The following is a 25770-nucleotide window of genomic DNA, read 5'->3' on the forward strand; positions in this document are numbered from 1 at the left end:
TTTTGGGGAACTTTCACTGTTGTGTGGCCTTCTTGGTCTAACTTCAGTTTTACTAAATTATCTTGATGTAAAAGTCTAAGATAGTATAGCAAACCTTCAGGGCAGCCTATTAGTTTCAATTTCCGCCACAAGCGGCTTCTAGGAATGGAATCAAAAGCCGCTGTAAAATCTATATATAAGGCATAAAGTGGGGCAGCCCCCCCTCTCTTCGCTATAGATCGTAATAGGTCCATAACCATGATATTATGGGAGGTGGAGGATCGCTGTCTGAACACACTTTGAAATTTAGACAATACACACAAACCCTCCACCCATAGTTGTAACTCTTTTAGCAAAAGTGAGGCAAATATCTTCCACGGGACATCTAAAATTGAAATCAGCCTATAGTTGCTTGGGTCAAGTCTATTTCCCTTTTTAAACACGGGGATTAATATCGCCGTTTTACATGAACGGGGTATGTTACGTGATTTTAAGATCTTCTCAAATAATATACCCAGCAGGCTGGCACAGAACTTAGGATATGATTTAATAACAATATTGGCCAATCCGTTAGGGCCCGGTGCTCGTGAAGATTTTATCTCTTTGATCTTATTCAATATGAGTTCATGTGAAATAACAATCAGTGCCACTGGTGGTGAACCAATACTGTTGGTTTATCGTCCTCTGACTCAGCATTCCGATTTTTCAGGAATTTTACCCACACCCTAGCTTCAATGGGGTTGGCTAGTGCCCCATTCTGAACACCTTGGGCTTCACCCAAAAGGTACAGAATGTTACGTGTCTTTCCTTCTTTTCGCCTTAATGGCCACTCTATATCTGTTTTTAATCCCCCTAACCATTGCATAATATCCCTCCCCAGGGGCCATTGATTTCTTGGCCTTTTGAAGCTCTGCTCTGAGATTCCTTTTCGCGTCTCTGATCGTCTTATCATAAGGCAATTTTTTCCCCTCAGGACCTATCATAGTCTCTATAGGTGCCACTGCATGCTTTCCTGAAAAAGCATGGATCCAGTCCTCTATAGAGTCGATTGACATCTCGTTAAAGTTAGGGAACTGATTGGATCCTACCACCCCCAGGGCTTCGATGGCGAGTGTTATGTTTTTATCCGACCAGGAAATCCTGGTACCTGCTTTATTAGTTTTCACCATACCCATATTACTGGGCAAAGACTGCTCTCTAGGAATATTGATCACATATTTCAGGGCTGCATGGTCACTCGATTCATTGGGGATAACTATCATGTCCTCCACCTGTTGTTGGATCCTGGGACACACAAATATATAGTCCAACGTACTATGAGAGCTACCATTTGACCATGTATGATGCCCAGGATGATCACTAATTGTTGTACCGTTGAGCATTTCCATATCCCAGGACTCAAACAGATATTCCCATGCTCCACCCTCAAGGTCTTTTTTATTGTGATCCATGACTCCCATATTTTTTAATTTAGGCTTCTCCAATTTACACCCATGCCCTGTCATATGAGAGTTAAAGTCACCAACAACTAATATTCCTGTGTCACTAGATATGGACAGCCAATTCGCCAATAGGTCCTGGAGAGAGTCTTGCAATTGCTCACTTAGCACCGCCCCAGGTGGATTATATAGGCTCACCAATAGAAATGAGCCCTTAGGGTCCTTATTGTCAAAAGTCCCTTAGACTGCAATCATGTTACTTTCAAGGTTACAATCAATCTGTCTCGATCCCAAAGTATTAGCTACCCCTATAGCCAATCCACCATATGGCCTGTTTTTTTTTCCTCTTTTGGCTGCCAAATGGTATGTCACATAACCATCTAATATAAGAGGGTCCATAGCCCATGTCTCTTGTAAGCAAAAGCAACTGTGTTTGTCGAGTAGTTTCGTAGAACCCTCCGATGATAAGAGGTGTGCGAAACCCTGACAATTCCAAGATAGTATGGAAAGATCTCATTGTTTAGATATAATCTCGGGAAGTGCATCTACCAACCATTTTAATACTTGTTGGCCATCTGATGACTCAACCTTCCTTCCCTTTGGTGAGGTTGAACAATCTACTACTACCAGCGGAATATCTGCCTCTCCAATCGGGTAGCTCAGGTTATTATTCATATGAAACGAGAAAAATACATATCTTAAAAAACACATTCACAAGACAATATATTACATGTGCAAATGGGGGCCATGGTGCTAAATAGAAAGGACATGTTTAACTTCACATATACCACTCAAGTACAAATGTGATGCATGTGCAAACCTAGCTTCATAAACAACACCTGCAGAAGTTTTGCAACTAACATACATATACCCACATGCATGTAATTTGTTGGAAGCACCTATGAGACTTTACAGTGTTCCCTTACCACCCCCCAACCCTCAGTTGACCATTGATTCTTGTTAGGATTATTACACTCATGTGGGTATATGTATTCTAGTTGCAAAACATCTGCAGGTGTTGTCCGTGAAGGTATGTTTACACATGCACCACATTTGCACTTGTTATAAGTGAAGTTACATTGTGCACAACAGTAATGTTTGCACAGGCAGGGTGTTAAACATGTCCTTTCGATTTAGCACCTTGGCCCCCATTTGCACATTTAATATATTGTCTTGTTGATATATTGTCTTGTGAATATGTATTTATTATGATATGTGTTTTTCTGGTTTCTTATGAATAATAAATAAAATTGTGAAGATTGAATGTGATCCTTCTACTCTCACTGGCCATCTGTTCAATTATTCTTCCAGTATATGAAGGATTGAGTTGCTATACATTTGATAACATTATATTATGTTTGCATCTTGCTCGTGAGACACCACTTTGTTGTTGTTCCATTATTGACCCATGGTGTCTATGAAGTTAGGGGTATTACCATCCACAGTTCTTGATTACAGACTATTGCCATTTACTTCTTATGTGTGTAGGTGGCCAAAATAAAGACATACACAGATTTTACAAGAATTATTCTATGACAATTAGAACAGATTCATTATGTTTGAATTTATTATCTATGTATTTAGTGATGTCATGTTTTATTTGTCTTCCTATTTTATATAATAGTATGACTTTAAATTAAAAGGTTTACACTCAAAATAATGTTACAATGTTGGCATGGCTTTATATATTTAGTAAAACTGATGACCTGGTTAGGTTATTTGTCTCGGTTTCCTTACTAAAGTTAAATAAACTGCTCTGCAATTCCCATATACAGTAACTGTAAATAATGTTTGTACAAATATGAAATATGAGCTATTTGTATATAGTTACTTATTGTTATGATGTTGTTAGTGTACATTCCCGTGTGAAAAATGTTATTTTGTTTAAGTGTGAAATTATTTTAGGAATTAATGTTTATAATAGAAGGTTCGGTACCACATCCTCCTGCCCCAATCCTTATCATGGATTTTCTTAACTTTCTTAACCTCCTGATCACGTGAGGGATGACGGGGACTGGGGGAAACATGTACAGGAGTGGGAAATCCCACAAACGCCTCTCCTAGAGCTCCTCTTGGGCGAAATTCCCTTGAGTAGTACTGCTCGCACTTTCGGTTGACCCCGGTCGTGAACAGATCCACTTGAGTGGTTCCCCAAAGGGTGAAGATCTCTTGAAGGACTTCCTGAGCTAGTTCCCACTAGTGGGAGACTGTGCTCTGCCTGCTCAGAGTGTCTGCCGCTGTGTCCACCACTCCGGCTAGGTGAACTGCCGATAGGGAGATCCCTTCTTGTATTGTCCAGTACCAGAGCTTTATTGCCTCTCTGCGCAGTGGTAGTGACCCTACACCTCCTCTTTTGTTCAGGTAGTACATGGCCACTGTGTTGTCCGTCATTATTAGGACATTCTTTACACGTACAGATGGCAGAAAGGCCTTCAGCGCTAGTCTGATTGCCCTCAGCTCCAATAGGTTGATGTGTAGTTTGGACTCCGATGGACACCAATGACCGCTGATTGTCAGATCGTTGGCATGGGCTCCCCACCCCGTGAGTGAGGCGTCTGTCACTACTGTTATAACCGGCCATGGTTGCCAAAACGGTTCTCCTTTCAAAATGTTCTTCTGGCAGGCCCACCACCAAAGGTCCTGTGAGACTCTGCTTGGAATTTGTAGGAGGTCTGACATCCTTGCAGAGAATTGGGACCACTGAGTCTTGAGAGCCCATTGGAGAGATCTCATTCTCAGGTGAGGCTCTGGCACCAGAAAAATGCAGGATCCCATCAGGCTGAGCAACCTCAGAAAATCAAAGGCCGGTAGAATGCGGGGCATTCTGGAATTTGGTCACCATCTGCAGAATGTCTTGAGCCCTCACCTCTAGTGGTGAGGCTTTTCCCAGGGATGCATCCAGGACTGCACCAATAAATTGTATTCTTTGAGATGGTATCATGTGAGACTTCTTGAAGTTGAGGGAGAAGCCCAATCTGTGAAGGGAGTGACAGGTGGAGCTGAGATGTTCCAGGTCCTTTTCCAAGGAACTGGCCCTGATCAGTCAATGGTCCAGGTAGGGGTAAACTTGAATTCCCCCTCTCCTGAAACTCGCTTCCACAACTGCCATCAACTTGGTGAAAGCCCTTGCGGCGGGGGTCAGCCCAAATGGCAGAACCCAAAACTGATAATGATAACCGCCAACGGCGAACCTCAGGTACTGCCTTTGCTTGTGTTGGATCATCACATGAAAGTAAGCTTCCTGAAGGTCCAATGACACCATTCAATCCTGAAGCTGGAGGGCCTGATGGATCTGGGAAAGAGTTACCATCTTGAACTTGTCCTTCCTGAGGAACTTGTTCCAGTCTCTTAAATCCAAGATGGGTCTCGATCCTCCGTCCTTCTTTGGTATTAGAAAGTATGGGACGTACCAACCCTTGTTCCTTGCCGCCACTGGTATGGTTCTATAGCACCTTTCGCTAGCAGAGTTAGTATTTCCTGCATAAGAAGCGGATCTGGAATTTTGTGAGAGCTGTTCCCTGGGGGATGACTCACAGGCTTTTTTTTTTTTAGAAAAGGAAGGCAGTAACCTTGGGCAATTGTTTCCAATGACTATACATTGGAAGTAATAGCCTGCCATTCTGTCAGATGCTGTGACAGTCTGCCTCCCACTGCAGTCCTGTGAACTAAGTCCTCAGAGAGGTGTTGGGGTGGCTGACGCAGTGGCTGATGGCAAAGTAGCCGCTGCTGCTGCGGTCTAAGTACCTCTTCCCCGTCCACCACTGGGAAATCTTCTTTGGCTTCTTTGAACTGACTGTCCTCTGCCTCTTCCAAATGTGGAGTAATGACGAAAGGACCTACCCCTCCAGGACATACCTGTGGGGCGATTTGGTGGTTGTCCAATTGCAGCGCCAAGGGATTTGGCTGATTTATTTGAAGTTTGCAATTTCTCCAAACTTTCATCAGCCTTGTTTCTGAATAAATGAGTGCTGTTAAAGGGCATGTTGATTAGTCTGGATTGTACGTCTGGAGCAAATCCTGCCTTTGTCAACCAGGCAAGCCTGCGCATAACTGTACTAGCCGCCATTGCTCTGCTGATACTGTCAGCAGGGTCGAGACCAGTCAGGAGGGATTTAGCACATCTTATCTTTCCCATCCTTGACTATGTTTAAAAACCTGTCTCATTCTTCCCGATCGGGGATATGGTCAGCCGCTATGGAAATACACTCCCAAAGGGTGGTGAGTGTACCTTGCCCACATGCAAGTGGCATTAGCCAATTTCAGGGCCATACTTCCAGCCGAAAAAGCTTTTTGGGCTAGGGCGTTGTAACGCTTGTCATCCCTATCAGGAGAGATAGTAGAGTAGGCATTTTGTCTATTGGTTGAGGTGGCAGGCTGAACCACCAGACTTTCTGGTGTTGGGTGTTTTGATAAATAAAAAGGGTCACTGCTTGATACCCTATATTTTGAGGTCAACTTCTTATTGACAGTTGAATTGAGTTCAGGCGCCTCCCAATTGCTAGCTACACGCTTTTGCAGAGCTGCATGGAATGACACAATAGAGTCTTCTGGAGGTCACCTGTCCAAAATGTCTGTCAAGTCATCTTGTTCAAAGAGTGGACTTGGCCTAGTCCAACCCATATACTCAATAACCCTTGACATCAATTGTCTGTAGGTAACCTATGCATGATCACCGGGATCTGCCCTGCCAAACTCTACCTCAGGTGAGGTGTCTAAACCACTGGCATCATGCAGGCACTCTTGTAGAATCTTTATTCTGGACTTTTCAGCAATTTGGGACTGATGGCGTACCATATTGGAGGCCAAAAGGGCTAGATTCATCTGAAGATGGATCTGCATCCTCATAAATAGAGGAAAGTGACTTGAAGTATTCAGCCCTAGGCAAAGGGGTATAGGTCTTCTCCATAGTACACTCTCTGCCCCAACTTTCAGTGCTATGCGGATGACACTCAACTCATCTTCAGGCTCCCTTCGGCCACTTCTTCTCCATGTCTCATCTCTGACTGTCTGTCTGTCTGCTATTCGGGAGTGGTGTGCCACCAATGATCTCTGCCTTAATGCCAGTAAGGCTGAGATTCACCTCATCGGCACACCTGCTACCTCCTTTCCTGTCACTCTCTGGTCGGCCTCTCTTGGCCTTCTTCCTGCTCCCACCTGTGAGGCTAAAAACCTTGGGGTCATCTTCAACTCCACACTCTCCTTCTCTCCCCACATCTCTGACGTCTCTAAGAAGTCACACTACCAGCTGCACCTCCTCTGAGGTATTCTTCCTTTCCTCTCTTTTCCCCCAGAAGCTCACTGTCTCCAGAGCAGTGGTTATCTCTGGGCTAGACTACTGCAACAGCCTCTTTCTAAATCTGCCTGTTTCTACAACTCATCCAGAACAGGACTGCAAGACCTGTCTTTGGCCTGAAGCCCAGGGATCGTATATCTCCAGGACTGAAATCTCTGCACTGGCTCCCAGTGGCTGCGAGGATTAAGTTCAAAACCCTATGCATTGTCCACAAGGCCTTCTGGGGCCTGGGGCCTCAATACCTTCAACTCTCTCTTCCTAAATATCTTCCTTCTCGAGCTCTTCGCTCATCCGCCTCCATCTCCCTCAGGGTCAGTCTCTTCTCCAAGCATCGAGTTGGTGGTAGATCTCTTTCTTCAGCTGGGGCCTCCCTCTGGAACAGCTACCCTGAAACTTGAGGAGAACCATCTCAGGTTCCAGAAGCAGCTCAAAACCTTCCTCTTTGCTTCTGCTTTCTCTCCTCCTCTCCCCTGCTGAACTCCAGGCTCAATTCATGGCTGAAACTGAAACTGCACTGGTCACCGGGCTACCCTCTGATCTCAAGCCCAGGTCTCCTCCCCCACCAGTTTCACCCCTGCACTGCCTCCCTGGCATCCCCTAGTCTTGGTGACTGTTTTCTGTATCCCTACAGGCCCCTACCAGCACTTGTCACCTTATGTCTGCACTTACCCTTGCACTTGCCAACAGCTGGCCGCACTTTTACTATTTGCTTTTTTATTTATTCTATTAATTTTACTGTCGATCCCATGTACTGCACTGCCCCTCCCCCCACCCCTCCTCCTAGTACTTTTCCCCTTCCATCTTCCCCTGCACTTGCGCGATCTCAATGTCACCTGGCCTAGTAAGATCATTGTCTCTGTCTTCCCTCTGTTCTCCCTCCCTTGCCTCGTCACGCCTTGAAACACTTGTGTATAGGTGCGTTATAAATGTCATATCATATCATATTTATCCACAAAGGAGCCAAATTGTCAAAACTGTCCACGTCGACGGCTTTGAAGGCTGCGTCGACGGCTTTGACGCCTGTGGGATCGAGGAGTTTGACGCTTGATGCGTCGATGACGCATCTTTCGACCCCAAAGGAGTCGATGTAGAGTCTCTCGGCGCCATGGCATCAACGACTCAGTCTCTTATGCTTATCCGGTCTTTCGATCAGAGCATGGCTTTTGGGTGTACTCAAGGGGGTCATGGCCGAATTCTCGAACACCTTCAACATTTGAAGCCTAAACTCTTCCCAGTGAGCTGGTGAGGCAGATCATATTATGTAGGGCATATGACCCGTTCAGGAGAGGAACTCGAAGACATGGAAGATGACAACCTATGGCGCAGTTTCTTTGAATATCTAGACGATGAAGAGTGGTGGGAACCACTACAAGATGGGAATCATTTTATTTCTTACGACGAGGAGAAACAGTTCTTGACTCGTTCGAAGTTTGTCTTTTCGACATAGTCTAATAGGATTTATGGGTCCTACCTGCCGCAAGCTTCCCTCTGCGTTCTCTAAGGGCTTTTGACGTCATGGGCAGGCAGTCCTCACACTCCGATGAAGGATGAGCGGATCCCAGACGCCACAAGCATATTCTGTGGGGGTTTGTAACAAACATCTTCGAACCGCAGACACAGCATTTTTTTAAACCCGACTTTGGAGTGGAAGACACCAATGAGGAAGTCATTCTTTAGTAGATTTTCTCGAAGATTTTCAAAATTTCTCAAAGGTTCTTGACAAAGGAACAAAGCGTATCATATCCAAAGCATTAGCGCGGAAAAACAGAACGGAAGCCAACGGGCGATGTGCGCGCAGTATATACCTTCGGTGACGTTGACATCGAGACAGAGGCCTCTGAGGGACATCGAGTCGACAGACATTGACGCACAGGATCCCATACTTAAAACATTTTTCTGAAGCAGCTAAACTGGATATTGGAAATATCAAAAGATAAGTAATACGTTGGAGGACATATTCCATTCGAAAGTTAAATTACAGCTGGAAAAGGATGTGCTAGTAATATGTACTTTATATAGCAATGATGATTTTTTAGAAACCGTTGAATGACACAAGTAATAGTATTATTATAAATGTTATACTTTAACACTATTGTAGTAATTACAAACACTACTTTTATAAAACTATGAATTTGTCATATGTTGTGGTTTACCTGTCCCCAGCATATGACCACAATGAGGACATCAGATATTAGATCACTGATGACATCATTAATTACATTTACTGCCGTTCACCTCCTGGGCTGCCTGGCAGGTGAAGGGGTGACTTTAGGATGTGTGGTGAGGCAACCAAGGAGATACTGGAGAAGCTCTGAGGGAGTCTCCACAATACCTCCAAGGAGTGCATCACATAGATGATAGCATTCACTGGCAACAAGAGTTCCCAGCCCCTCTCCAAGATCTCCTCAGAAGGGACTTTGTCACATGGTGCATTAATTAAAAATAGTGAACCCGCACTTGCACTTTGGTGTGCGCATTCAGATTCCCTGCTGTACTGCAGTACACCTACAGAATGCAGGCATTCGCTTATTGGAAGGACTACTGTAGTTGAAAGCACATCCTGTTTCACTTTTAACTAGGGTTGTCATTACCAGGGGAGCCGACTTATGAATTTCCCGGGGGTGCCCAAACACAGGAAGTGACATCACCGGAAGTCATATGACTACATTTGCACGTAGTCGCCAACTTGGTGCAAGGGGGATGGGGCGCAGAACAGTGGAAACATTGGCTAGCATGTACTGCATATACTAAAGTCAAGTAAGAAGGAGGTTTAAGCCTTCCAGGTGCATTCCAGTAGGCCATCACTGCCCCTACTCCACCCCTCTATAATCATCCAGGTTGTAGTAGCCCTCAAAAGGCAGAGCAACAAAGTAGGATGGGAGAACGAAATGCCAGCCCATCCTGTGAGTGTGTCAAACCTCAGAGCAAAGCCTGTGCGTGTGCCTCCTACTTTGGAGCACAATCTCACTCATTTGGTGCAAATCTCAGAAGTGGGAGAATGGGAATCCCCTCCGTGTGTGTGGGCTGCAGAGCCCGGATCACATGCTCACTACTTCAGTGTGAAACTCTGGCCAAGACTGTTTAAATGTAAAGCAGAGTGGCTGAGAAGTACACAAACTGTGCCATTAAAAATAAAGCAGCTGTGGTGGGTGGAAGTGCTGCTTTGATGGCATCAAGAGTATGCAATTCCCTGCCGGGTAGTGTTGGTCATTTCCTATTGAAGTATAGCAGTCCTATTGAGAAGTGCCATTAAAATTGAAGCTGTCCAGTAGGCTGGGTCAGTGCTGCCCCATAAAAGGTGTAGAAGCCTCTGTGAGAAGTGGTAGTACTGTCCCAATGGTGAGAAGTGTAGTATTTTCACATTAACTATGCTTAAACACTTTGGGTTATTGAATAGCGCTGCTACATTCTCAATAATTCCATCCCTTTAAATATATTAGCTCTTGTATAACCACGACAGTGTTACGTTATTCTGATGATGATGAAGATGATATCAGACTTGCTCAATAGTTCTGGTTCTGTATCATTAAATGTACTTCAGATCTTCAGAGTCTCGGGAGGATAGCTCAGGGGCAACGTGCTCGCCTTGGAAGCAAGACGACACGGAGCAACACAGGTTCGATCCCTCGGTCCGCGCAACACAGGTTTGATTCCTCAGTCCACGCAAAACAGGTTCGATCCCTTGGTCCGCGCTTAGAAACCTCTGGGTATTACGTGCATTATAAATAACCAATAAATATAAAATTAAATAAATCGGCTGAGAAGTGCTGGGCCTTGTCAATAAGAGTATAGCAGCTCAACTGAGAAGTGCTGATGTTATCCCATCAAAAGTATAGCAGCCCCACTAAGATGAACTAGCATTGCCTTAACAAAAGCATAGTATTACCGTTGAGAAGATTCAACAATTATAGAAGCCCTGTTGGGAAACAGCAGTACTACCCCATCAAGAGTATAGCAAGCTAACTGTGGAGTACCAGCACTGCCCCATTACAAATGTGGCGGCTCTACTAGAAAGTGCTGGCTTATATAGATTGCACAGCCCTGCTGAGAAGGGCTGTTACTGTCTCTTTAAAAATATAGAAGCCCATTAGCTCTACACCATTGAGTTACAGCAGCCCTGCAAGTACTATCCCATTGAATGCTATTACACTGAACAAGGTCAACAGTATGGCAAGGTTCATACTGGGTTCTATGTGATAATTCTGCATTTGGAAGAACAAATACAAAAAAGACCGATTTATTTCGGTAGATTTGTGTGGTCTTCAAAATGCCGAATTATCACATTCTACTGCCCTTCCCCTGCTAAGCCCCACAAGAAGGTGATCGCACCTAACCCCACACTACCCCCTTTCTCGCGCTGTTTCCTTCCTTAGAATTCAGGGGAGTTCCCTCACTCAACGCCTCTATTCCCCGTCCATAGCATTCACCCTCAACACGTGCACCCTCAGAGACATGCAAACAGTCTCATTTGCCCTCTCCCTGCCCCCTCCCTCCACTGAGGAAATGGATGCAATGCAAGAGGGGTGCACAGATATGCACAGATTTGGGTTGGGTGTATCTGTACATCTGTGCACCCCTCCTGGGAAGAGGGGTGCACAGATGTAGAGGTACACCCATCCCAAAACGATTTTTAGAAACTGAGGGACAGACTTGCTTTGCATGAGTGCCTCAATTTATACAAATCGTTTTGAGTTGGGGGTACCTCTACATCTGTGCACCCGACTTCATTCTGCGGGGGGGGGGGGGGGGCCGGGCCCCGGAGCACCCGCGTACTCGGCGCCCCTGGTCATTACCATTTGTGCAGTCTATCAGGCAGACATTTCCTTTGGTTAAAATAGTAACACTCATACATTGTTATGAGCGCTTGTTCATTTTATATCTCTTAAAGATGGAAATGTAAAAATAGCATTTGCAGTGACAGGCTTTTTAAGGCATATCACTGCAAATGTCCATGTGGGGTCAATCAGCTAATGCATACGTAGGTGTCGGGGATGCGCCCAACAATTAGGTATGTATTCAGGCTTTGGCTGCGAGTTCCTTGCGGTTGCTGACAGGCCCTGCATGCAAATCCTCACTTTTGAGAATGAGGGATTTGCATGCAGGGAGATGTGAGTGAAGGGGGCTGCATGCACTTAACGCCTCACACCCTTAACTCGGAGCCTTTGTGAAAGACAATTACAACGCCCTTTTCAATAGCTTTTTGTTGGCGGTAAATATCTCTACTTTTTGCCCATTTGCTTCGCTATTACCGCTATTACTGCCAATTGCGCCGCATCAATAGCGCCCGGCACGCCCCATAGAGTCCTATTGACCCTTACAAAAATGGGGACTTATGGCCTTACCGCAACTCGGGATCTGGCGCAAATATCGTCAGACTGAGTTGCAGTAACGCTATTCACGTTGGCAGTATCCCGGCTGATTTACCGCCAGGATACCAGCAACCTTCTGATAGAGCCCTTAGGTCCTCATCACGAGTTGGTCGATAGCCCTTAAATGCGGTGGTAACGGGGTTACTGCTGCATTTAAGGGTCCGCCCAATCATGAGTATGGCGTGTTTACCCCCAGCTCATAGCTGGGGGTAAGCACACCGGAACGGAAAAATGCCAATTTTCAGCGCAACTGCTGCGCAGTAATACTGCCAGCGGAAATTCCCCCCAAAAATTCCATGGGGAATGTTTACTGCCCAATCAAATAAACTCGTGATGATGCCCTTAGTCTTGTAAGTGCCTTTCAATTCACGGCTGCAAGACATTTTCATGCAGGTGTGAAACCAATGGATTCCGATGGAATCCACCTTGGTTTTAAATGGACAAATCCACGGGGACTACATTTGTAAATGCCGCCTTCAAAACGTGCTTGCATGCTGCGTTTACTTTTTTTGCAAGACGAAGGGGTAGAGCAAGTTTGCCTCACTTTTTTTTTCTTTTTTTCTCCCCTATGCCTTGCAAATGTTTAAAATTGCATGAAGGGGACATAACAGCACATAACTGCAAACTTTGGTGGTGCCTGCAATTAGCATTTGATGTAAATGTCCCGGTAAATTTCCCAACATGCAAAACATTGGGCCTCATTACGACCTGTGCGGAATGCGTTTAACGGCGCCGGCGCTGTTAAACGCATTCCGCACTATTACGAGGTTCCCTCGCGGGACCCGATGTCTCGGGAGGATAGCTGGAGGGGCAACGTGCTCGCTTTGGAAGCAAGACGACAGGAGCAACATAGGTTCGATCCCTGGGTCCGCGCTTAGAAACCTTTGGGTATTAAGCGCGTTATAAAATAACCAATCATATATCATATATCATATCATATGTGGACGTCTGGTTTTACCAGACGTCCAGAGCGGGTTCCGTGAGGGGACCAGAGAGCTAACAACGGGCCGGTCGTAATCGGGCCATTGTTAGCTCCCGCACCCATTCCCATTGAGCCCTATGGGGGCGATGGGGCTCAATGGGAATGGGGAAGGTCCGAGCCCGGGTTCCCTGAAGGAGGAATTACTGGGCCCTCCAAACTCGGAATGGCCCAGTAATTCCCCAGACCCGATTTTGGAGGCAGCCATGGCACCAATAGCGCCATGGCTGCCTCCAAAATCGTAATGAGGCCCAATTAGCACTACATTTTCAGACTGTGCGTGCGGCCAGCCATGCTGGAATTACTTACACTTTCTGTGAAATAGCAAGAATAGTGGGATAATAAATCTACCTATTGGCCAAACTCATTTTTATGGGAATCAAGACTGAACAAATCATAGTTTATAGTTTAGTCTACTATTAAATTATTGGTCTTGCTTGAAGGGCTCCAATCCAGTAACTTTTTCTGATTGAAACTATTAATATCGTGTAGCTTTCATGTAGAAGCATTTTTGACATGGTCCAGCCATGTTACAATTTGATTAAAATGGATGAGAGTATCCCATTAATTAAGTCACTGCATGCAGGCACTGATATGTATAACTATTCTTTGCCAGTGGCACAACACCATTGAGCTGAAAGTAGTTTTGGGCTATGTTGACTCGACCTTGCTGACATACAGAGCCGTGGCTGGACAGAACAGGACACAGACATTAAACTGCGCCTGGGATTCGCTGTTAACAAACGCCCTGCAATTAAAGCATTTCATTGTTAGCACCTGCATTCATATGCATAATTTTCTGTAGGAAATTTAAATCGTGATGTGGGATTAGTACTTGCATGCTAGGGGAGTGATTGGAATTAGGTGGGGGGCAGCAGACCGCTAATTCTTACAGCAATCTTTAAGTGTGTGGTTTCGGGTGTGAAGGAGAGAATTAACTGCTTGTAACATTGATTCTGCACTAGACTGGTCTCATTAGAATACGTAAAGAAGTTACATTCCCACACAAGTACGTTTGTCCCTCCCCAAAAGTATCTGAAGTTAGTGTCTCTCTCAACATTTGAAGGGTTTGGCCCCCAAAATGTTAGCCTAGTTTCACCCCTGGAGGGAGCTAATGTGCGCACTTATTTTTTGTTAAGCAGAGAGGTGAGGGAAGCCTTTCCTGAAACTCGTGGCGTTTAAAGTTTTACTGTGTTCGTGCAGAATAATGTTTTTGCACAAACGCAGCTAAACTTTAATCCTAAAGGCTTCCCTCACTTCTCTGCCTAACAAAAATCAAATGCACACATCAGCCAATCCCCTCCCCACGGATGCGAGTCAACGTATAATGTATGTGCTCTTTCATATCTGAGGGGAGGGGGCTGATGTACGCACTTGCTTTGTGTTAAGCAGAGGGGCGCGGGAAGCACTGTTGCATGTTAGCTCCGTATCCATGCATGTGTGCAAGGAGTGCATATATGTATTAAGTAATGTGTGTGGGAAGGAGTGCATGATGAATGGGGGACTGGGTGCGTGTGTCAATGAGCGAGTGTACAGTGAATGATGGCGCAAGTGAACAGAGGGGGTGCAGCCTCTAAGTTTGCCCTGGCCAGTTTCAGAAGTGGACCCTCCCATCACCAGTTAGCCCCCCCCCCCTCAAAATGTAGCTTTCGTTGCACCCCTGTTTGCAGAGTCTTTTGATGGAATGCGCAAAATGTTTGCATATTTATTTTTCCTTTTGAAAGTAATAATTAAAAATGTTACCTACAATATTTCCTTTTCTGATAATCTCCTCCATTCTCTTTGCCTACATTGATGAATTTTTGGAATTGATTGTTTTTTATTTCTTCTAATATGGATGTTTAGGTAGTGTTTGGTGCCATGCACACAACTAGGTGACCTCTGTTATGGTACTAGTTTGGGGGAGATACCCTTTACTGCCCCTTTGGTTGCCTATGTTGGCATGGGAAGCTCGGTGTAGAAAAAGGTCAGTAGTCTGAATTCTGTTAATGAGAGGCATCATTTCAGATATTCCATCCTGCTCTTCATCCCTGTGTGTAAGGTCTTGGGCCGATGTATCTGTATTTTATTTAGATAGTGCTTTACGCCAAAAGCCATTCAGGTGGCGGTTGGAGGCATAGGCATGTCGGTGTGCATAAGTCCTAGGCTTTCACTCAGGAACATGAGTGGCTTTACAAGCAGTTTGGAAGATCACGAGAGATGGTACTGATATCGTGGCAATCCGTTTGGCGTCAGGACAGGGCTGTATTCAATGTAACTGGTTAAGAGTGGTGTTTCAGGACCGATGAGACCAATGACGGCATCTCTAGCGTACGCACCAGGGTTAGGGATGGTGCGCTGAGGCCGGCAAGTCACTGGTGGCTGACCGCAGATAGAGGCCCAGAGGTGGAGAGGCTCTGGGGAGAAAGGTGAGCCATCGCAGGGAGAGAAGGCAGAGAACTTTGGGGTAGCGGTATCTCAGAGTGGGTGAAATTCAGGGCACTATGAGAGATTAGTGCCCATAATTCCATCACCCTAATTGAATGGCCGCACATATTATTCTGAACAGGATGCTACAGTAGTTTATAGTCTAGTAAAAATGTTATTATTTGTGAGAAAGTACATTTTTTCTGATTTCCCTGAGATTGTTGGGTTTTTATGGGGTTGCATTTACTGGATTCGGAGGGAGAGAGGTTGAGCTTTAGGAGTAGTGCAGTCTAATTTATGTCATGTTGTATTTTCAAGTTGTTCACCACAAATGTACAACAATGCAAAAAAAAATCTGAATATAAGACCACAAACTAAATTTCCAATATATGAAATCATTAAACTTGTGGGTAGTAAAACATTGCAAATACCTGTAAGAACTGCAGACGTGCAAGAAGATCGGACACATAGCTGCCCATTGGCTTCAGTGATGGGTAGGATTTAGCAGCCCACAAGGCTGGCACCTTCCCCACAATCATGCTATTGAACACATTCTCCAGTTCAGATGACATCAACACTTGACCTTTGATAGCTTTTCCCAAGTTGATGAGGCTCCCTCGAACAACTTGTGTAAGCCTGCAGCAATGAAACAATACTAGGTAAACCGCAGAGAAAGATTAGTTGATGCAATCTGCAAGTAAAGAGCAATTCAGATTAAAGAAACTCGACCAATTAATTACTTGAAAGGCAGTTCTCTCTAATCTGTATGCAATTCTGATTATTATTTAAGACTACATGCCTCCATATCTAGTCCTTATCTAGTCGTTGAGAGCAAAATCCACTCCATGCTTTCAAAATATATACACACACACTACATTTTAATAATTATAATTTGTGTTCTTATGTAGCGCTTCATGGAAGATTTCTCATGCTTTTAAGCGCTATAACTGACTCGTGTTAATCAATTGAAAGTTACTCAATGTATTAAGCTCGTAAGAATTAAGGACTGAGTCATCCCTGCTGCGGGATGTGAAGTGCCTGCTGCCCCATGTGAGAGGCAAGAATTTTACTTGTGAACTATCCAGTGGGCCCCATTAAATGTACATGGAGGTCATTTAGTTACCAAGAGGTTATCTTGAAGGCCTTTGTTGATTGCTGCTGTCGCCGTAAAATGTTTGTTACTTACCTGAGATGGAGTTGAAACAAAAACATGAAATTAGATGCCATCAGGGAAGCTCCAGTATCTTCTGCAACGCTGTGGAGACCTCATGCGATCATGCTTCAGTATGAGACTACAACTTCTGTTAAGTAGAATATCACCAGAATTGTTCATTTTTAGGCAGAGGAGAATTGAAGCAGTAGGATTGGATGGTAGAGCCATAACAAACGGTGTGATGGAGCCAGAGTGATGACCCTGTTGGGGCAGGGGAGTGTGAGGGCAGGGTACAGGGACCCCTCCCGATATAGGGTAGGCGGACTACCAGGGTGTATGCCAGAGCCAGTCCTACCCCGGCGGAGCAAGTGAGTTCACTTATTTTTTCAGAAAGTCTGCTTTTGGAATGCACCTGGGCACAACAAAGAAAACCCAAACTGGAACCAGGGAAATGGACTCCAGAACAAACATGGAGTGCATTTCGACTGTGATTTTTCCTGGCAAGCAGAGACACTCCTTACCTACCAGATGGACCCCAGGGGAATGGTGGGGCAACAGAAAATGAACTGAGAGTGAAAGGGGACTGTAGAAATCCTCCCCAAACCCAATTTGAAACAAAACTCACTGGCTCATGGAGAAAGCCACAAGGAAAACAAGCAGCCTGGGTGTATGACTGCCACCCTGCAAATGGATATTGTAAAAGGGGCAGGGCTAAAAGCCATCTTAAAGCATTCCCAGGATAGGCTAGTAGCCAGAGATTGGCCAAGGAGAGCATGTGACCAGGAGGACCAATGGGAGCCAGGAGGAGTGTTAGAAGATGGCAGGCTAGGCTATACAAACCCAGCCAGCAAAGATTAGACAGGTGGAGTGGTGGTGTACCATGAGGCTGGGCAGAGGGTGAACAGTGGAGCTGAGTGCTGAAGATACTGTGGCAGTGTTCTGAGAGAGTGTGGGTAAGGTTTTGTGTGTAGGAGAGAGTGGTACCAGGTGAGTGTTGTGTGGTGTGGTGGGGCGGTGTAAAAGGTGAGTGAAAGCGAAATAGTGAGGAGGTGAAATGTAGGGGAATTTAGAAAAGTTGTGAGAGTGAGCGTGACAGAGAGTGTGGGACAGAAGAGTGGTGAGAAAATGAAAGGTGGTAATAGGAGCAATAGCAGGGGCAGAGATAAGAAGGAGGAACTTAGTGGGGAGAGAGGCTGAGAGAGTGTGAAAGATCATGAGACAGAGGAGTAGACTGGGTGGTGAGGGAGAGAGGTGCAGGTAGAAAGAGGGAGACTGACTGACTGGTGGAGAAACCCTGGTGAAATAAATCAGTCCACGGGCCAAAGGGAGAGGATCCTTTAGAAATTCCTGAAGAGAGTTAGAGGGAGGAGGTTCCTGCTTTTAGGTTTCACTTCCAGAATAGAGAATACAAAGACAGTAGGGGTTACCTTGCTGTAGGATACATTGGGGAAATTGTGGGGGATAATGGATGCCTGCGATAAGGTGGAAGAGCCCACTTGGAGGTTGAGAGAGTTATAGGGAACCCTAGTCTCAATCGTCCCACTCTCCCTAAAGAATTAAGTCATTAAAGAATGATAAAGCTGACATCTTTGTCTGTGGATTATTGAGGGCATCTGTATTAATGTGGCTCCAGCAGAGACATCCCTGAGTATGACCAAGTGTTTGCGGCCGGGAGATAAGACTGGAGTGAGCACGGAGGTCGGGGAACACCACACACAACATGACATAGGCCCTGCAGTAGACACATGGTGGATCCCCTAGGCTTCCCAGTCCACCACTAGCCTTCATTATTTGGCAAGCATGGTTGACACTAATATACCTTGGGGGCACAGAAGGATGCTACAATATGGGTAAAATAGCAGACTTAGGGGAAAGGGCCACCACAACAAGACTACATAAATCTTACAATAATAGAGACAGGCCTTTGTAGCCCTTGTGAAGCTCTACTCACGTGGGCATGGCCACATTCTGAAACCTTACTTGACCATACAGGACAGGAGAACCTACTTCCCCTAACCCACAAGAACAGCCGCCACCCGCAGAATTGTTCCAAGTTGGCGGGTGGATGTAAAATAATATCTAGCAGAACCGCAACACAGACCGCTGGCTAAGTGCTAACGCCTGATGTATTTGTACATCATATGAATAATGCCCAATCACCAAGTATGCTCACACAAGCCTGACCCCAGTACCAAGGTAAGTAATTAGATTTCCCAACCCGACTCCCACATGAGGATAAAAGGGGAGTGGGACTGTTGGTTTGTTGGCAGCTAGGACTTCAAGGAGTGAAGAACACTTTCAACCGTGTGGAGGAAGAGAGGGGAGGTGGAATAGGTGAGAAAAGAGGTGAGAGGGAGGAGAACAAAGGTGGAAGAGAGAAGAGTAGATGGGTGACAGAAAGCAACAGTAATAGTGGAGAGAGAGAGATAGAGTAAGAGAAGGGCAAAGGTGGGAAGGAATAGAAAGAATGAGGAGGAGGTCAGTGAAGATAAAAAAAGGGGACAGGAGGGAGAGGTGGAGCATTGCGGAAGCAGAGGAACATGTTGACTGCTGAGGAGGTAGGGATGCCAGTGCGTGGAGGAAGAAAGATGACAGGCAATGAGGAACGAGAAGGAAAGATAGGAAGTGAGGCGGAATAGGAAAGGCAAAGGAGTGAAGGAGGAAAGGTGCAGAAGGGTGACTAGATGGGAGAGAGAATCCCCAGAACCTCCTGGTCCTGAGCAGAACCATTCAGTGGTGGAAAGGACCCAGGTTACAGTTCAAGTCCTGGAAGTATAACAAACTGAACCTGGCCCACAATGCAAAAAGGAGGGTGAAGATGTCTGCCTTTCCCATTCAGAAGGCACTATGGCTGGTGGTTCCAGGTATTCTTCAAGTCTAGGGGCACACACCTGATTTCCTGGCAGGACAAATTGAGGCAAGTAAGAAGCCCTAGGCACTGACAACATCAGAGAATATGGATGACTGTTTGCTACCAAGAAGGCAAAGTTATTAAGGGAAGAGAGGGAAATCACCACCCAGTGGGCTTACTTAAACCAAAACCACTAATGTTCAATTGCGTACAATAAAGAAAAGGGAACCAGTACATTGGCTTTGGCTTGTCTGTTGACCCCTGCTGCTGCGACAGAGGGAAGGGAGAGCAAATCAACACTAAATATTGTCAGTGGTCAGGATCATATTTAAGAAGGGATTACCACTGAATAAGTAGAGGTTTCGTACCAATGTCACAAACCCCAATAGTTTGCTGGCGGCTAATATTTTCAAACTGTAACACACAAAATCCACAATTCATGGCCAAGTGATTGAACACATTAATCATCCACAAACACAATGCACACCTCTTCTACAGAGCAGGAGAAATACACTGTAGAGAGCAGAGGGGCATTGGGGTGGGGGAAAATCCAAGGTTTCGGGAATGGTGCATGTATCAAGAAAAGGCCAGACACACTCTGGGAGTCAGAAACAGAAAATAAGTCTGATTTCTCCCACTATACTGGCTCTCTAAGGGTTAACCAGCCTCCCTTTCTCTGTTGAGCTTAGTATGGCACACTGTACCAGTGTCTCTGAAGGTAGGAAATATAAACAACAAAAGTTGAAACCAAAATGTCCTCCACCACCTTATGAAGCGCTGGCCTGGCTCCCTCCCGGTGGCTTTACATGTTGGACCAAATCCGGGAAAGTAGGCAGGCTTACTGGCTGGAAACAAACTCAAATAACTCAAAAGATAATACCCTTTACAATTCTCTTGTGGATTCTTGGGGCATACCCGCATCACGTATGTTCTCTGAGTGTAGTTTCTCTTTCTTGATCGCCCTGCTTTTTTGGCTGTCTTGAGGCAGCTTGAATACAGTGGGAATACATACTAAAGGGTTTCAGGTATGGAGTGCTAGTCATTTGCTGGATTTGTGCCAATCCTTGAATCTGAGCCATGCTCTCTTCCAGGTCTGGATCTTTGGGCCGACAGGAGGCCACCTGATGGTTTTCTGGGCTTCTCATCAGCTCCCATCTCAGGGCCCTTCCTCTTTGGCCTACTTCCAGAGTCTCTCTCTTCTCCTCGATGCTTCACCACAGGCTCATACATATGGGGACTGCTCTTGTTCCTTCCCTCTCCTCCTCACTCATCGATGCTACAGAGTGTGTTTATCCCTTCACCATTCCAGGGGTTTCCCTTTTTTGGCTTAGTGTTTGCCTCTATCCCCGCCATCTGTTTAGCCTCTTCAGGGCCAAACGTGCCTTTCACCTCTCCTTTGTTCTCACGCTCCTCTTCATCGCTCCAACTCCTGATCTCCCCCCCCCTCTTCTCCTTTCCTCTCTCTCTCCTCCTTTTTTCTCCAGTACCTGGTGTTTACCTCATCTCTTTGCACCCTCCGTCTCTCCTCTATTCTTAACCTTACCCTCCTCTCCCTTCTCCCAATATCAGATGTTTCTTCTCTCCTTCTCTCCTCTCTCTTCTCACTCTACTAAGCCTGTTCTCACCACTCTCATTTCAATTTTTCTCCTCCAAACGCCTCTAAAACGCTGCCTGCTTCGTTTCCATACAGCCACAACAGACAGAAATACCACTCTCTTTATATTAGTGGCTAACCTCAACGCGGGTTAAGTCTTTCAGTCTAACGGTTAAGGATTTGTGTAGTTTTGCCCTTGCATTTTAGATTGGTTAAGCTGTTTCCCTGGCTGTCTCTCTCTGCGTTCCTGAGATCTTTGCACCACATCTCTCCTCTTCCACCACAGACTGAGCCATTCTAGGAGTGCGGCATTCCACAGCTCTCTCCCTCCCTCGTGGCAGCATGGTCACCCATGGTAAGTCAGCTAGTCTGGATGTGTGAAGGTCCACAGTAATGTATCCTTGCTCTATCTCTCTCTTGGGTCAGGCTGGCAGCATTTCCCGTTACCTATATGTGATTTTGGTTTCCCAAACCACAGGTTTTAATCTGAAAATTACTGTACTGACAAAGTTTGAATTTGTTTAACTCTTTCAAGCTAAAGCGGCCTCTTAAAGGGACTGTGTCCAAAAGTGTCCTCTTGTGGTGATCCCTTTCTCCTGTTTGTGGCAAGGTGAAGGCAGCCAGGTAATCACCATATGTTACCCTCGGGTCTATCAAAACTGTATCCTGTGGCAGCACTAGGCTCCATTGGCGACTGCACCATCCACCTCCATGGTTAGGCAGGGGGCAAGTGAACAAGAACCTGTAGCACATACGCGGCTGCTGCAGCTGTACCACTCCCAAGCGCCAGCGCACACAATGATCGAAGTGTTGCGCAAAACTCACTTCAACAAGGATGTAACACAGAACAGCCGTGAACCAAAGAGACTTCACTTACCTTGGAGGGAGCCACGTCAAGGGCTGCTGACACGATCGTTGAAACATGCAGAGAAAAGGGGCGGGCCTTAAGCCGGTATTGTACGATCGGACCAAAAAAAAAAGTCAGACCTTACAATATGACCGAAAAATGCTACCACCAAAGGTTCGAACACCAAAAGTTCGAACCTTTGGTGGTAGCATTGCAGGTAAAAAAAAAAAAGACTGCAGGGGCTGCGGGGTTGTCCCCTGCAACACCCCACGCATTATACTGTGTGGTATAGTGAGCGGGTTGTTGCGGTGGACACCCCCGCAACACACCCGCGAAAAAGAAATGAAAAAAAAACACCTCGCTCACTATACTTTACAGTATAGTGAGCGGGGGTTGCGGGGGTAACCCCTGCAGCCCCCATAGTATGTAAGTGTGTTCACATGAGAAAGGTGCAAACTATTGGTAGTTCGCACCTTTCTCATGCGAACTTTCCAGCTGCGGCAAAATCAGCCGCGGTCGGATCACTTAGAATCCTTAAACCCGCTACTTGTAATTTTCTTTGATTGTAACACCTCCCGGGGGCGGGGAAGACAGAACTAGATTGGAGGGGGAAGATAAAATGGGCAACAGGAAAAAGGAAATTGTGGGTTGTGCTAGTGAGGTCAGAGGAGGAGGAAGTGGCAGAGCAAGAGACCAGCAGGAGGAAGGACGGTGGACTGGAGTGTGGAGGTGAGAAGAAAAGGTGAGGTATTGATTGATGAGAGCAAGTGGTACTGTGTGGTGAATATGCATTCACAGCGTTTGAATGAGAGTGGTAAAGTAAGTGTATAGAGTGGGAGGACACAGTCGAGTAGAGTGTCTGCAAGGCACATTCCCTAACCTTTTAGTTACAAACAACATTGATAGTGTATGGCTAGTTTAGAAAGTCCCGTAGGGAGCTTAGATACAGAAGGCCCTAGCCTTTAGGTTCTCATTGACAGCAAGGTAGAGACTAGACAGTAAGGGTCAATATTCCCTCCATACTAACCCGGGGACTAAGGATGCCTGGGCCAGGGTGGGAAACACCATATATCTGGACGAGAGACAGTGAGGGCCAGCCCTAGCAGCCTGCTCAAGAAATCAATCAAAACCCTTGAACCTTCTCTGGATGTTGGAGTGTTCTTTGAGCCATCTGTGATATGTTGTGTAAGAAGTGGGATTCTATAGACCCTGATCCGGAAGTCATCCACTTCTATCAAGAATGTTAAGGGTAGTGAGACTGACAAATATGGCCAAAGTCCCCACTAAGGTAACCGGGTACGATATAGACTGGGACAAAAGTCCCAATTCCACCAAGGGACAAGGTCCTGGTCCGTACTGGGTTACAGGTGGAGATACTAGAGGGGACCTACGAAAAAGTTACCGCAAATGCAGGTTGGTGCTTAAGTATTCCCTTGATATCGGTGCCGGCGTCAAAGGCAGAGATTACTCTGGAGAGGTGATGGTAATCCTGTTAAACCTGGGAAATGCATATTATATTGTCCAGCCTGGCCAAATAATAGAACAACTGGTGTGCAAGAGAATCCTCATACCAGAGATCGAGGAGGTAGAAGCATTAGAAACCACTGAATGAACGAGTGCAGGATTCAGCTAAATGACAGAGGTTCAAGAAGATGGAACCCTAGTTCAAAGACTCACAGATCATGGCTCTCTGCAGTTCACTGAAGCCCAAAGAAAGGATCTGCTTCTGGAGCAAGTTCCAAGATTTTAGGGCCTGATTCACAGACCATTTTCCTATGGGATCGCGCCATTATAAAACGCTTTTGTGAATCAGGCCCTTGGTGTCAGAATCTGAGAGCCAAACTTTGAAGACGCAGCATTCCATAGACAAAAGGGGGCTTCTATATAGAGTTGAAGTAAATCTTAAGGGCAAAGCAACAACTACTACAACTGTTGATACCAAAGCAATTTCGGAGGGGTGTATTAGCGCTAGCTCACTCTAACCTGACGGTGGGTCATCGTCTTGAGTTAGAGAAGACCCAGAAGACATTTTTCAGCAGATCCTATTGGCCCGGGGTATGTGGAAGTCAAGCAGTTCTGAGCAAGCTGTCTGATATGCCAAAAGACATCGCCGGATGATGTACCCCGAGCCCCACTACAACCACTACTGATTGTAGAAGTCCCCTTCTTCAGCATCAGCATGGACAGAGAAGGCACATTGGAATTATCCATATCGAGAAACCAGTACATATTGCTAATTGTTGACTATGCAACCTGATAGCCTGAAGACTTTCCCCTGAGGTGTAACACAACAAAACCTATCCTCAAGATCCCTATCCGTTCTTCACCAGAGTGGGTTTCCTGACTGAGATTCTAACCGACCAAGGAAGTTGTTTTATGTCAAAACTGATGAGCAGCATGAAGACACTGACCAACATAACCACCCTCCAGACTTCATATACTATCACCAGACCGATGGTCTCATGGAAAGATTCAACCACACCTTAAAACAGATCTAACCGAAGCTGGTTGCAGAGGATGGATGGAATTGGGATGACCTGGTCTCCTTGAGCTGCATTTGCAATCTGGAAAACACCCCAGGCAAATACGGACTTCTTGCCATTCGAGTTGGTGTGTGGTCATAACCCGGTCACATGTTGGATATATAAGTTTATAGAGTCACAGTGCCTTTGGCCGTTACCATGACCAGACAACCAAGAATATGTTCATCTGATTGGAAAATACTCAGACGTTTTTTTTCCAAAATCTGCACACGTGAAAGGAGTCATGTATAAAATAAAGGCATTTCCCGGCAGGGCAAAACATCTCAAACCATACAGATTGCCAGAAGCCAGAAAACAAATAATCAAGGAAGAACTAAAGAAAATGCTTGACTCCGAGGTAATCGAGTAATCTTACAGTAGATGGTCTTCAGCAATAGTACTGGTACCGAACCCAACAATACATGCAGATTTTGCATTGATTTCCTGTGCCTCAATGAAATCTCCCAGTTCCGGGCTTATCCGATGCCTGCATAGGTGTGTTGGTCGAGCCCTCGGGGAAGGCAATATTCATTTTCACCCTAGACCTAACGAAGGTGCATTGGCACGTACCACTGGATGAATAAGTAAAACCTAAAATCTCCTTCTGCATTCCAGAGGGCCTGTTTCAATTCACTGTATTGCCATTTGGACTTCACAGAGCCCCCGCAAAATTCCAGAGACAAATGGAATGTGTGTTGACCCCATGTTGTACACAGCACCACATTGGAAGACCATCTGAAGCATCTAACAGCCACCTGTGATAATTGCCGGAAAGGTCCATCTAACAGAAATTCCTGCCAAAGGCCACATGGTCCAGTCCAGTGTAAAGTACCTAGGATTCCAAGTTGGCAACGGGCAAGTTCTATCACAGAGAGTCAAAGTTGAAGCGGTTTAGAAAGCGCCAATTCCAATTAGGGAAAATGACATTCAGGCCTTCATTGGCCTAGTGGGCGACCATTGGAAGTTTATACTGGATATCTCCCAAAAAGCCAGTCCCCTGACTGACAAACTGGTTAAAAGGATAAGGGTGCTCAAAAGGCCTTTGACAAACTGAAGAAGGCTTTCTGCAAAATCCCAGTGCTAATCATGTCCAGCTTCACAAAAGAGTTCTGTAAACAGATGCTTCCTCTATTGGTCTTGGCGGAGTCTTGCCGCAGCCACAGGAAGGTGAAGAACAAGCAATCATGTTCATCAGTAGGAAACTCTTTCCCTGAGAGAAACTATTGCGAGTGAGCAGCAGACAGATGAAGTGCCTAATATGGTAAGTGCTATGCGGCCTAGTGCCACATTGGGTGGATAGTTCAAGCCTACAGGACGAAGGCTGGTGGGTGCCGACGC

The 25770-nt window shown here is 45.7% G+C and overlaps 1 protein-coding gene across 1 annotated transcript in view; it reads right to left on the reverse strand.

Moving 5' to 3' along the window:
* Nucleotides 1–25770, reverse strand: part of DNAH3 (dynein axonemal heavy chain 3) — a 1861430-nt gene that overhangs the window by 193737 nt on the left and 1641923 nt on the right. The window contains exon 59 of the mRNA XM_069647670.1: nucleotides 15897–16101. Within this exon, the coding sequence (XP_069503771.1) occupies nucleotides 15897–16101 (205 nt within the window). The remainder of the gene's footprint in view (nucleotides 1–15896; nucleotides 16102–25770) is intronic.

This window comes from Ambystoma mexicanum, chromosome 2q (genome assembly GCF_040938575.1).
Source record: "Ambystoma mexicanum isolate Mex_15411 chromosome 2q, UKY_AmexF1_1, whole genome shotgun sequence".
Classification (NCBI taxonomy): Eukaryota; Metazoa; Chordata; class Amphibia; order Caudata; family Ambystomatidae; genus Ambystoma; species Ambystoma mexicanum.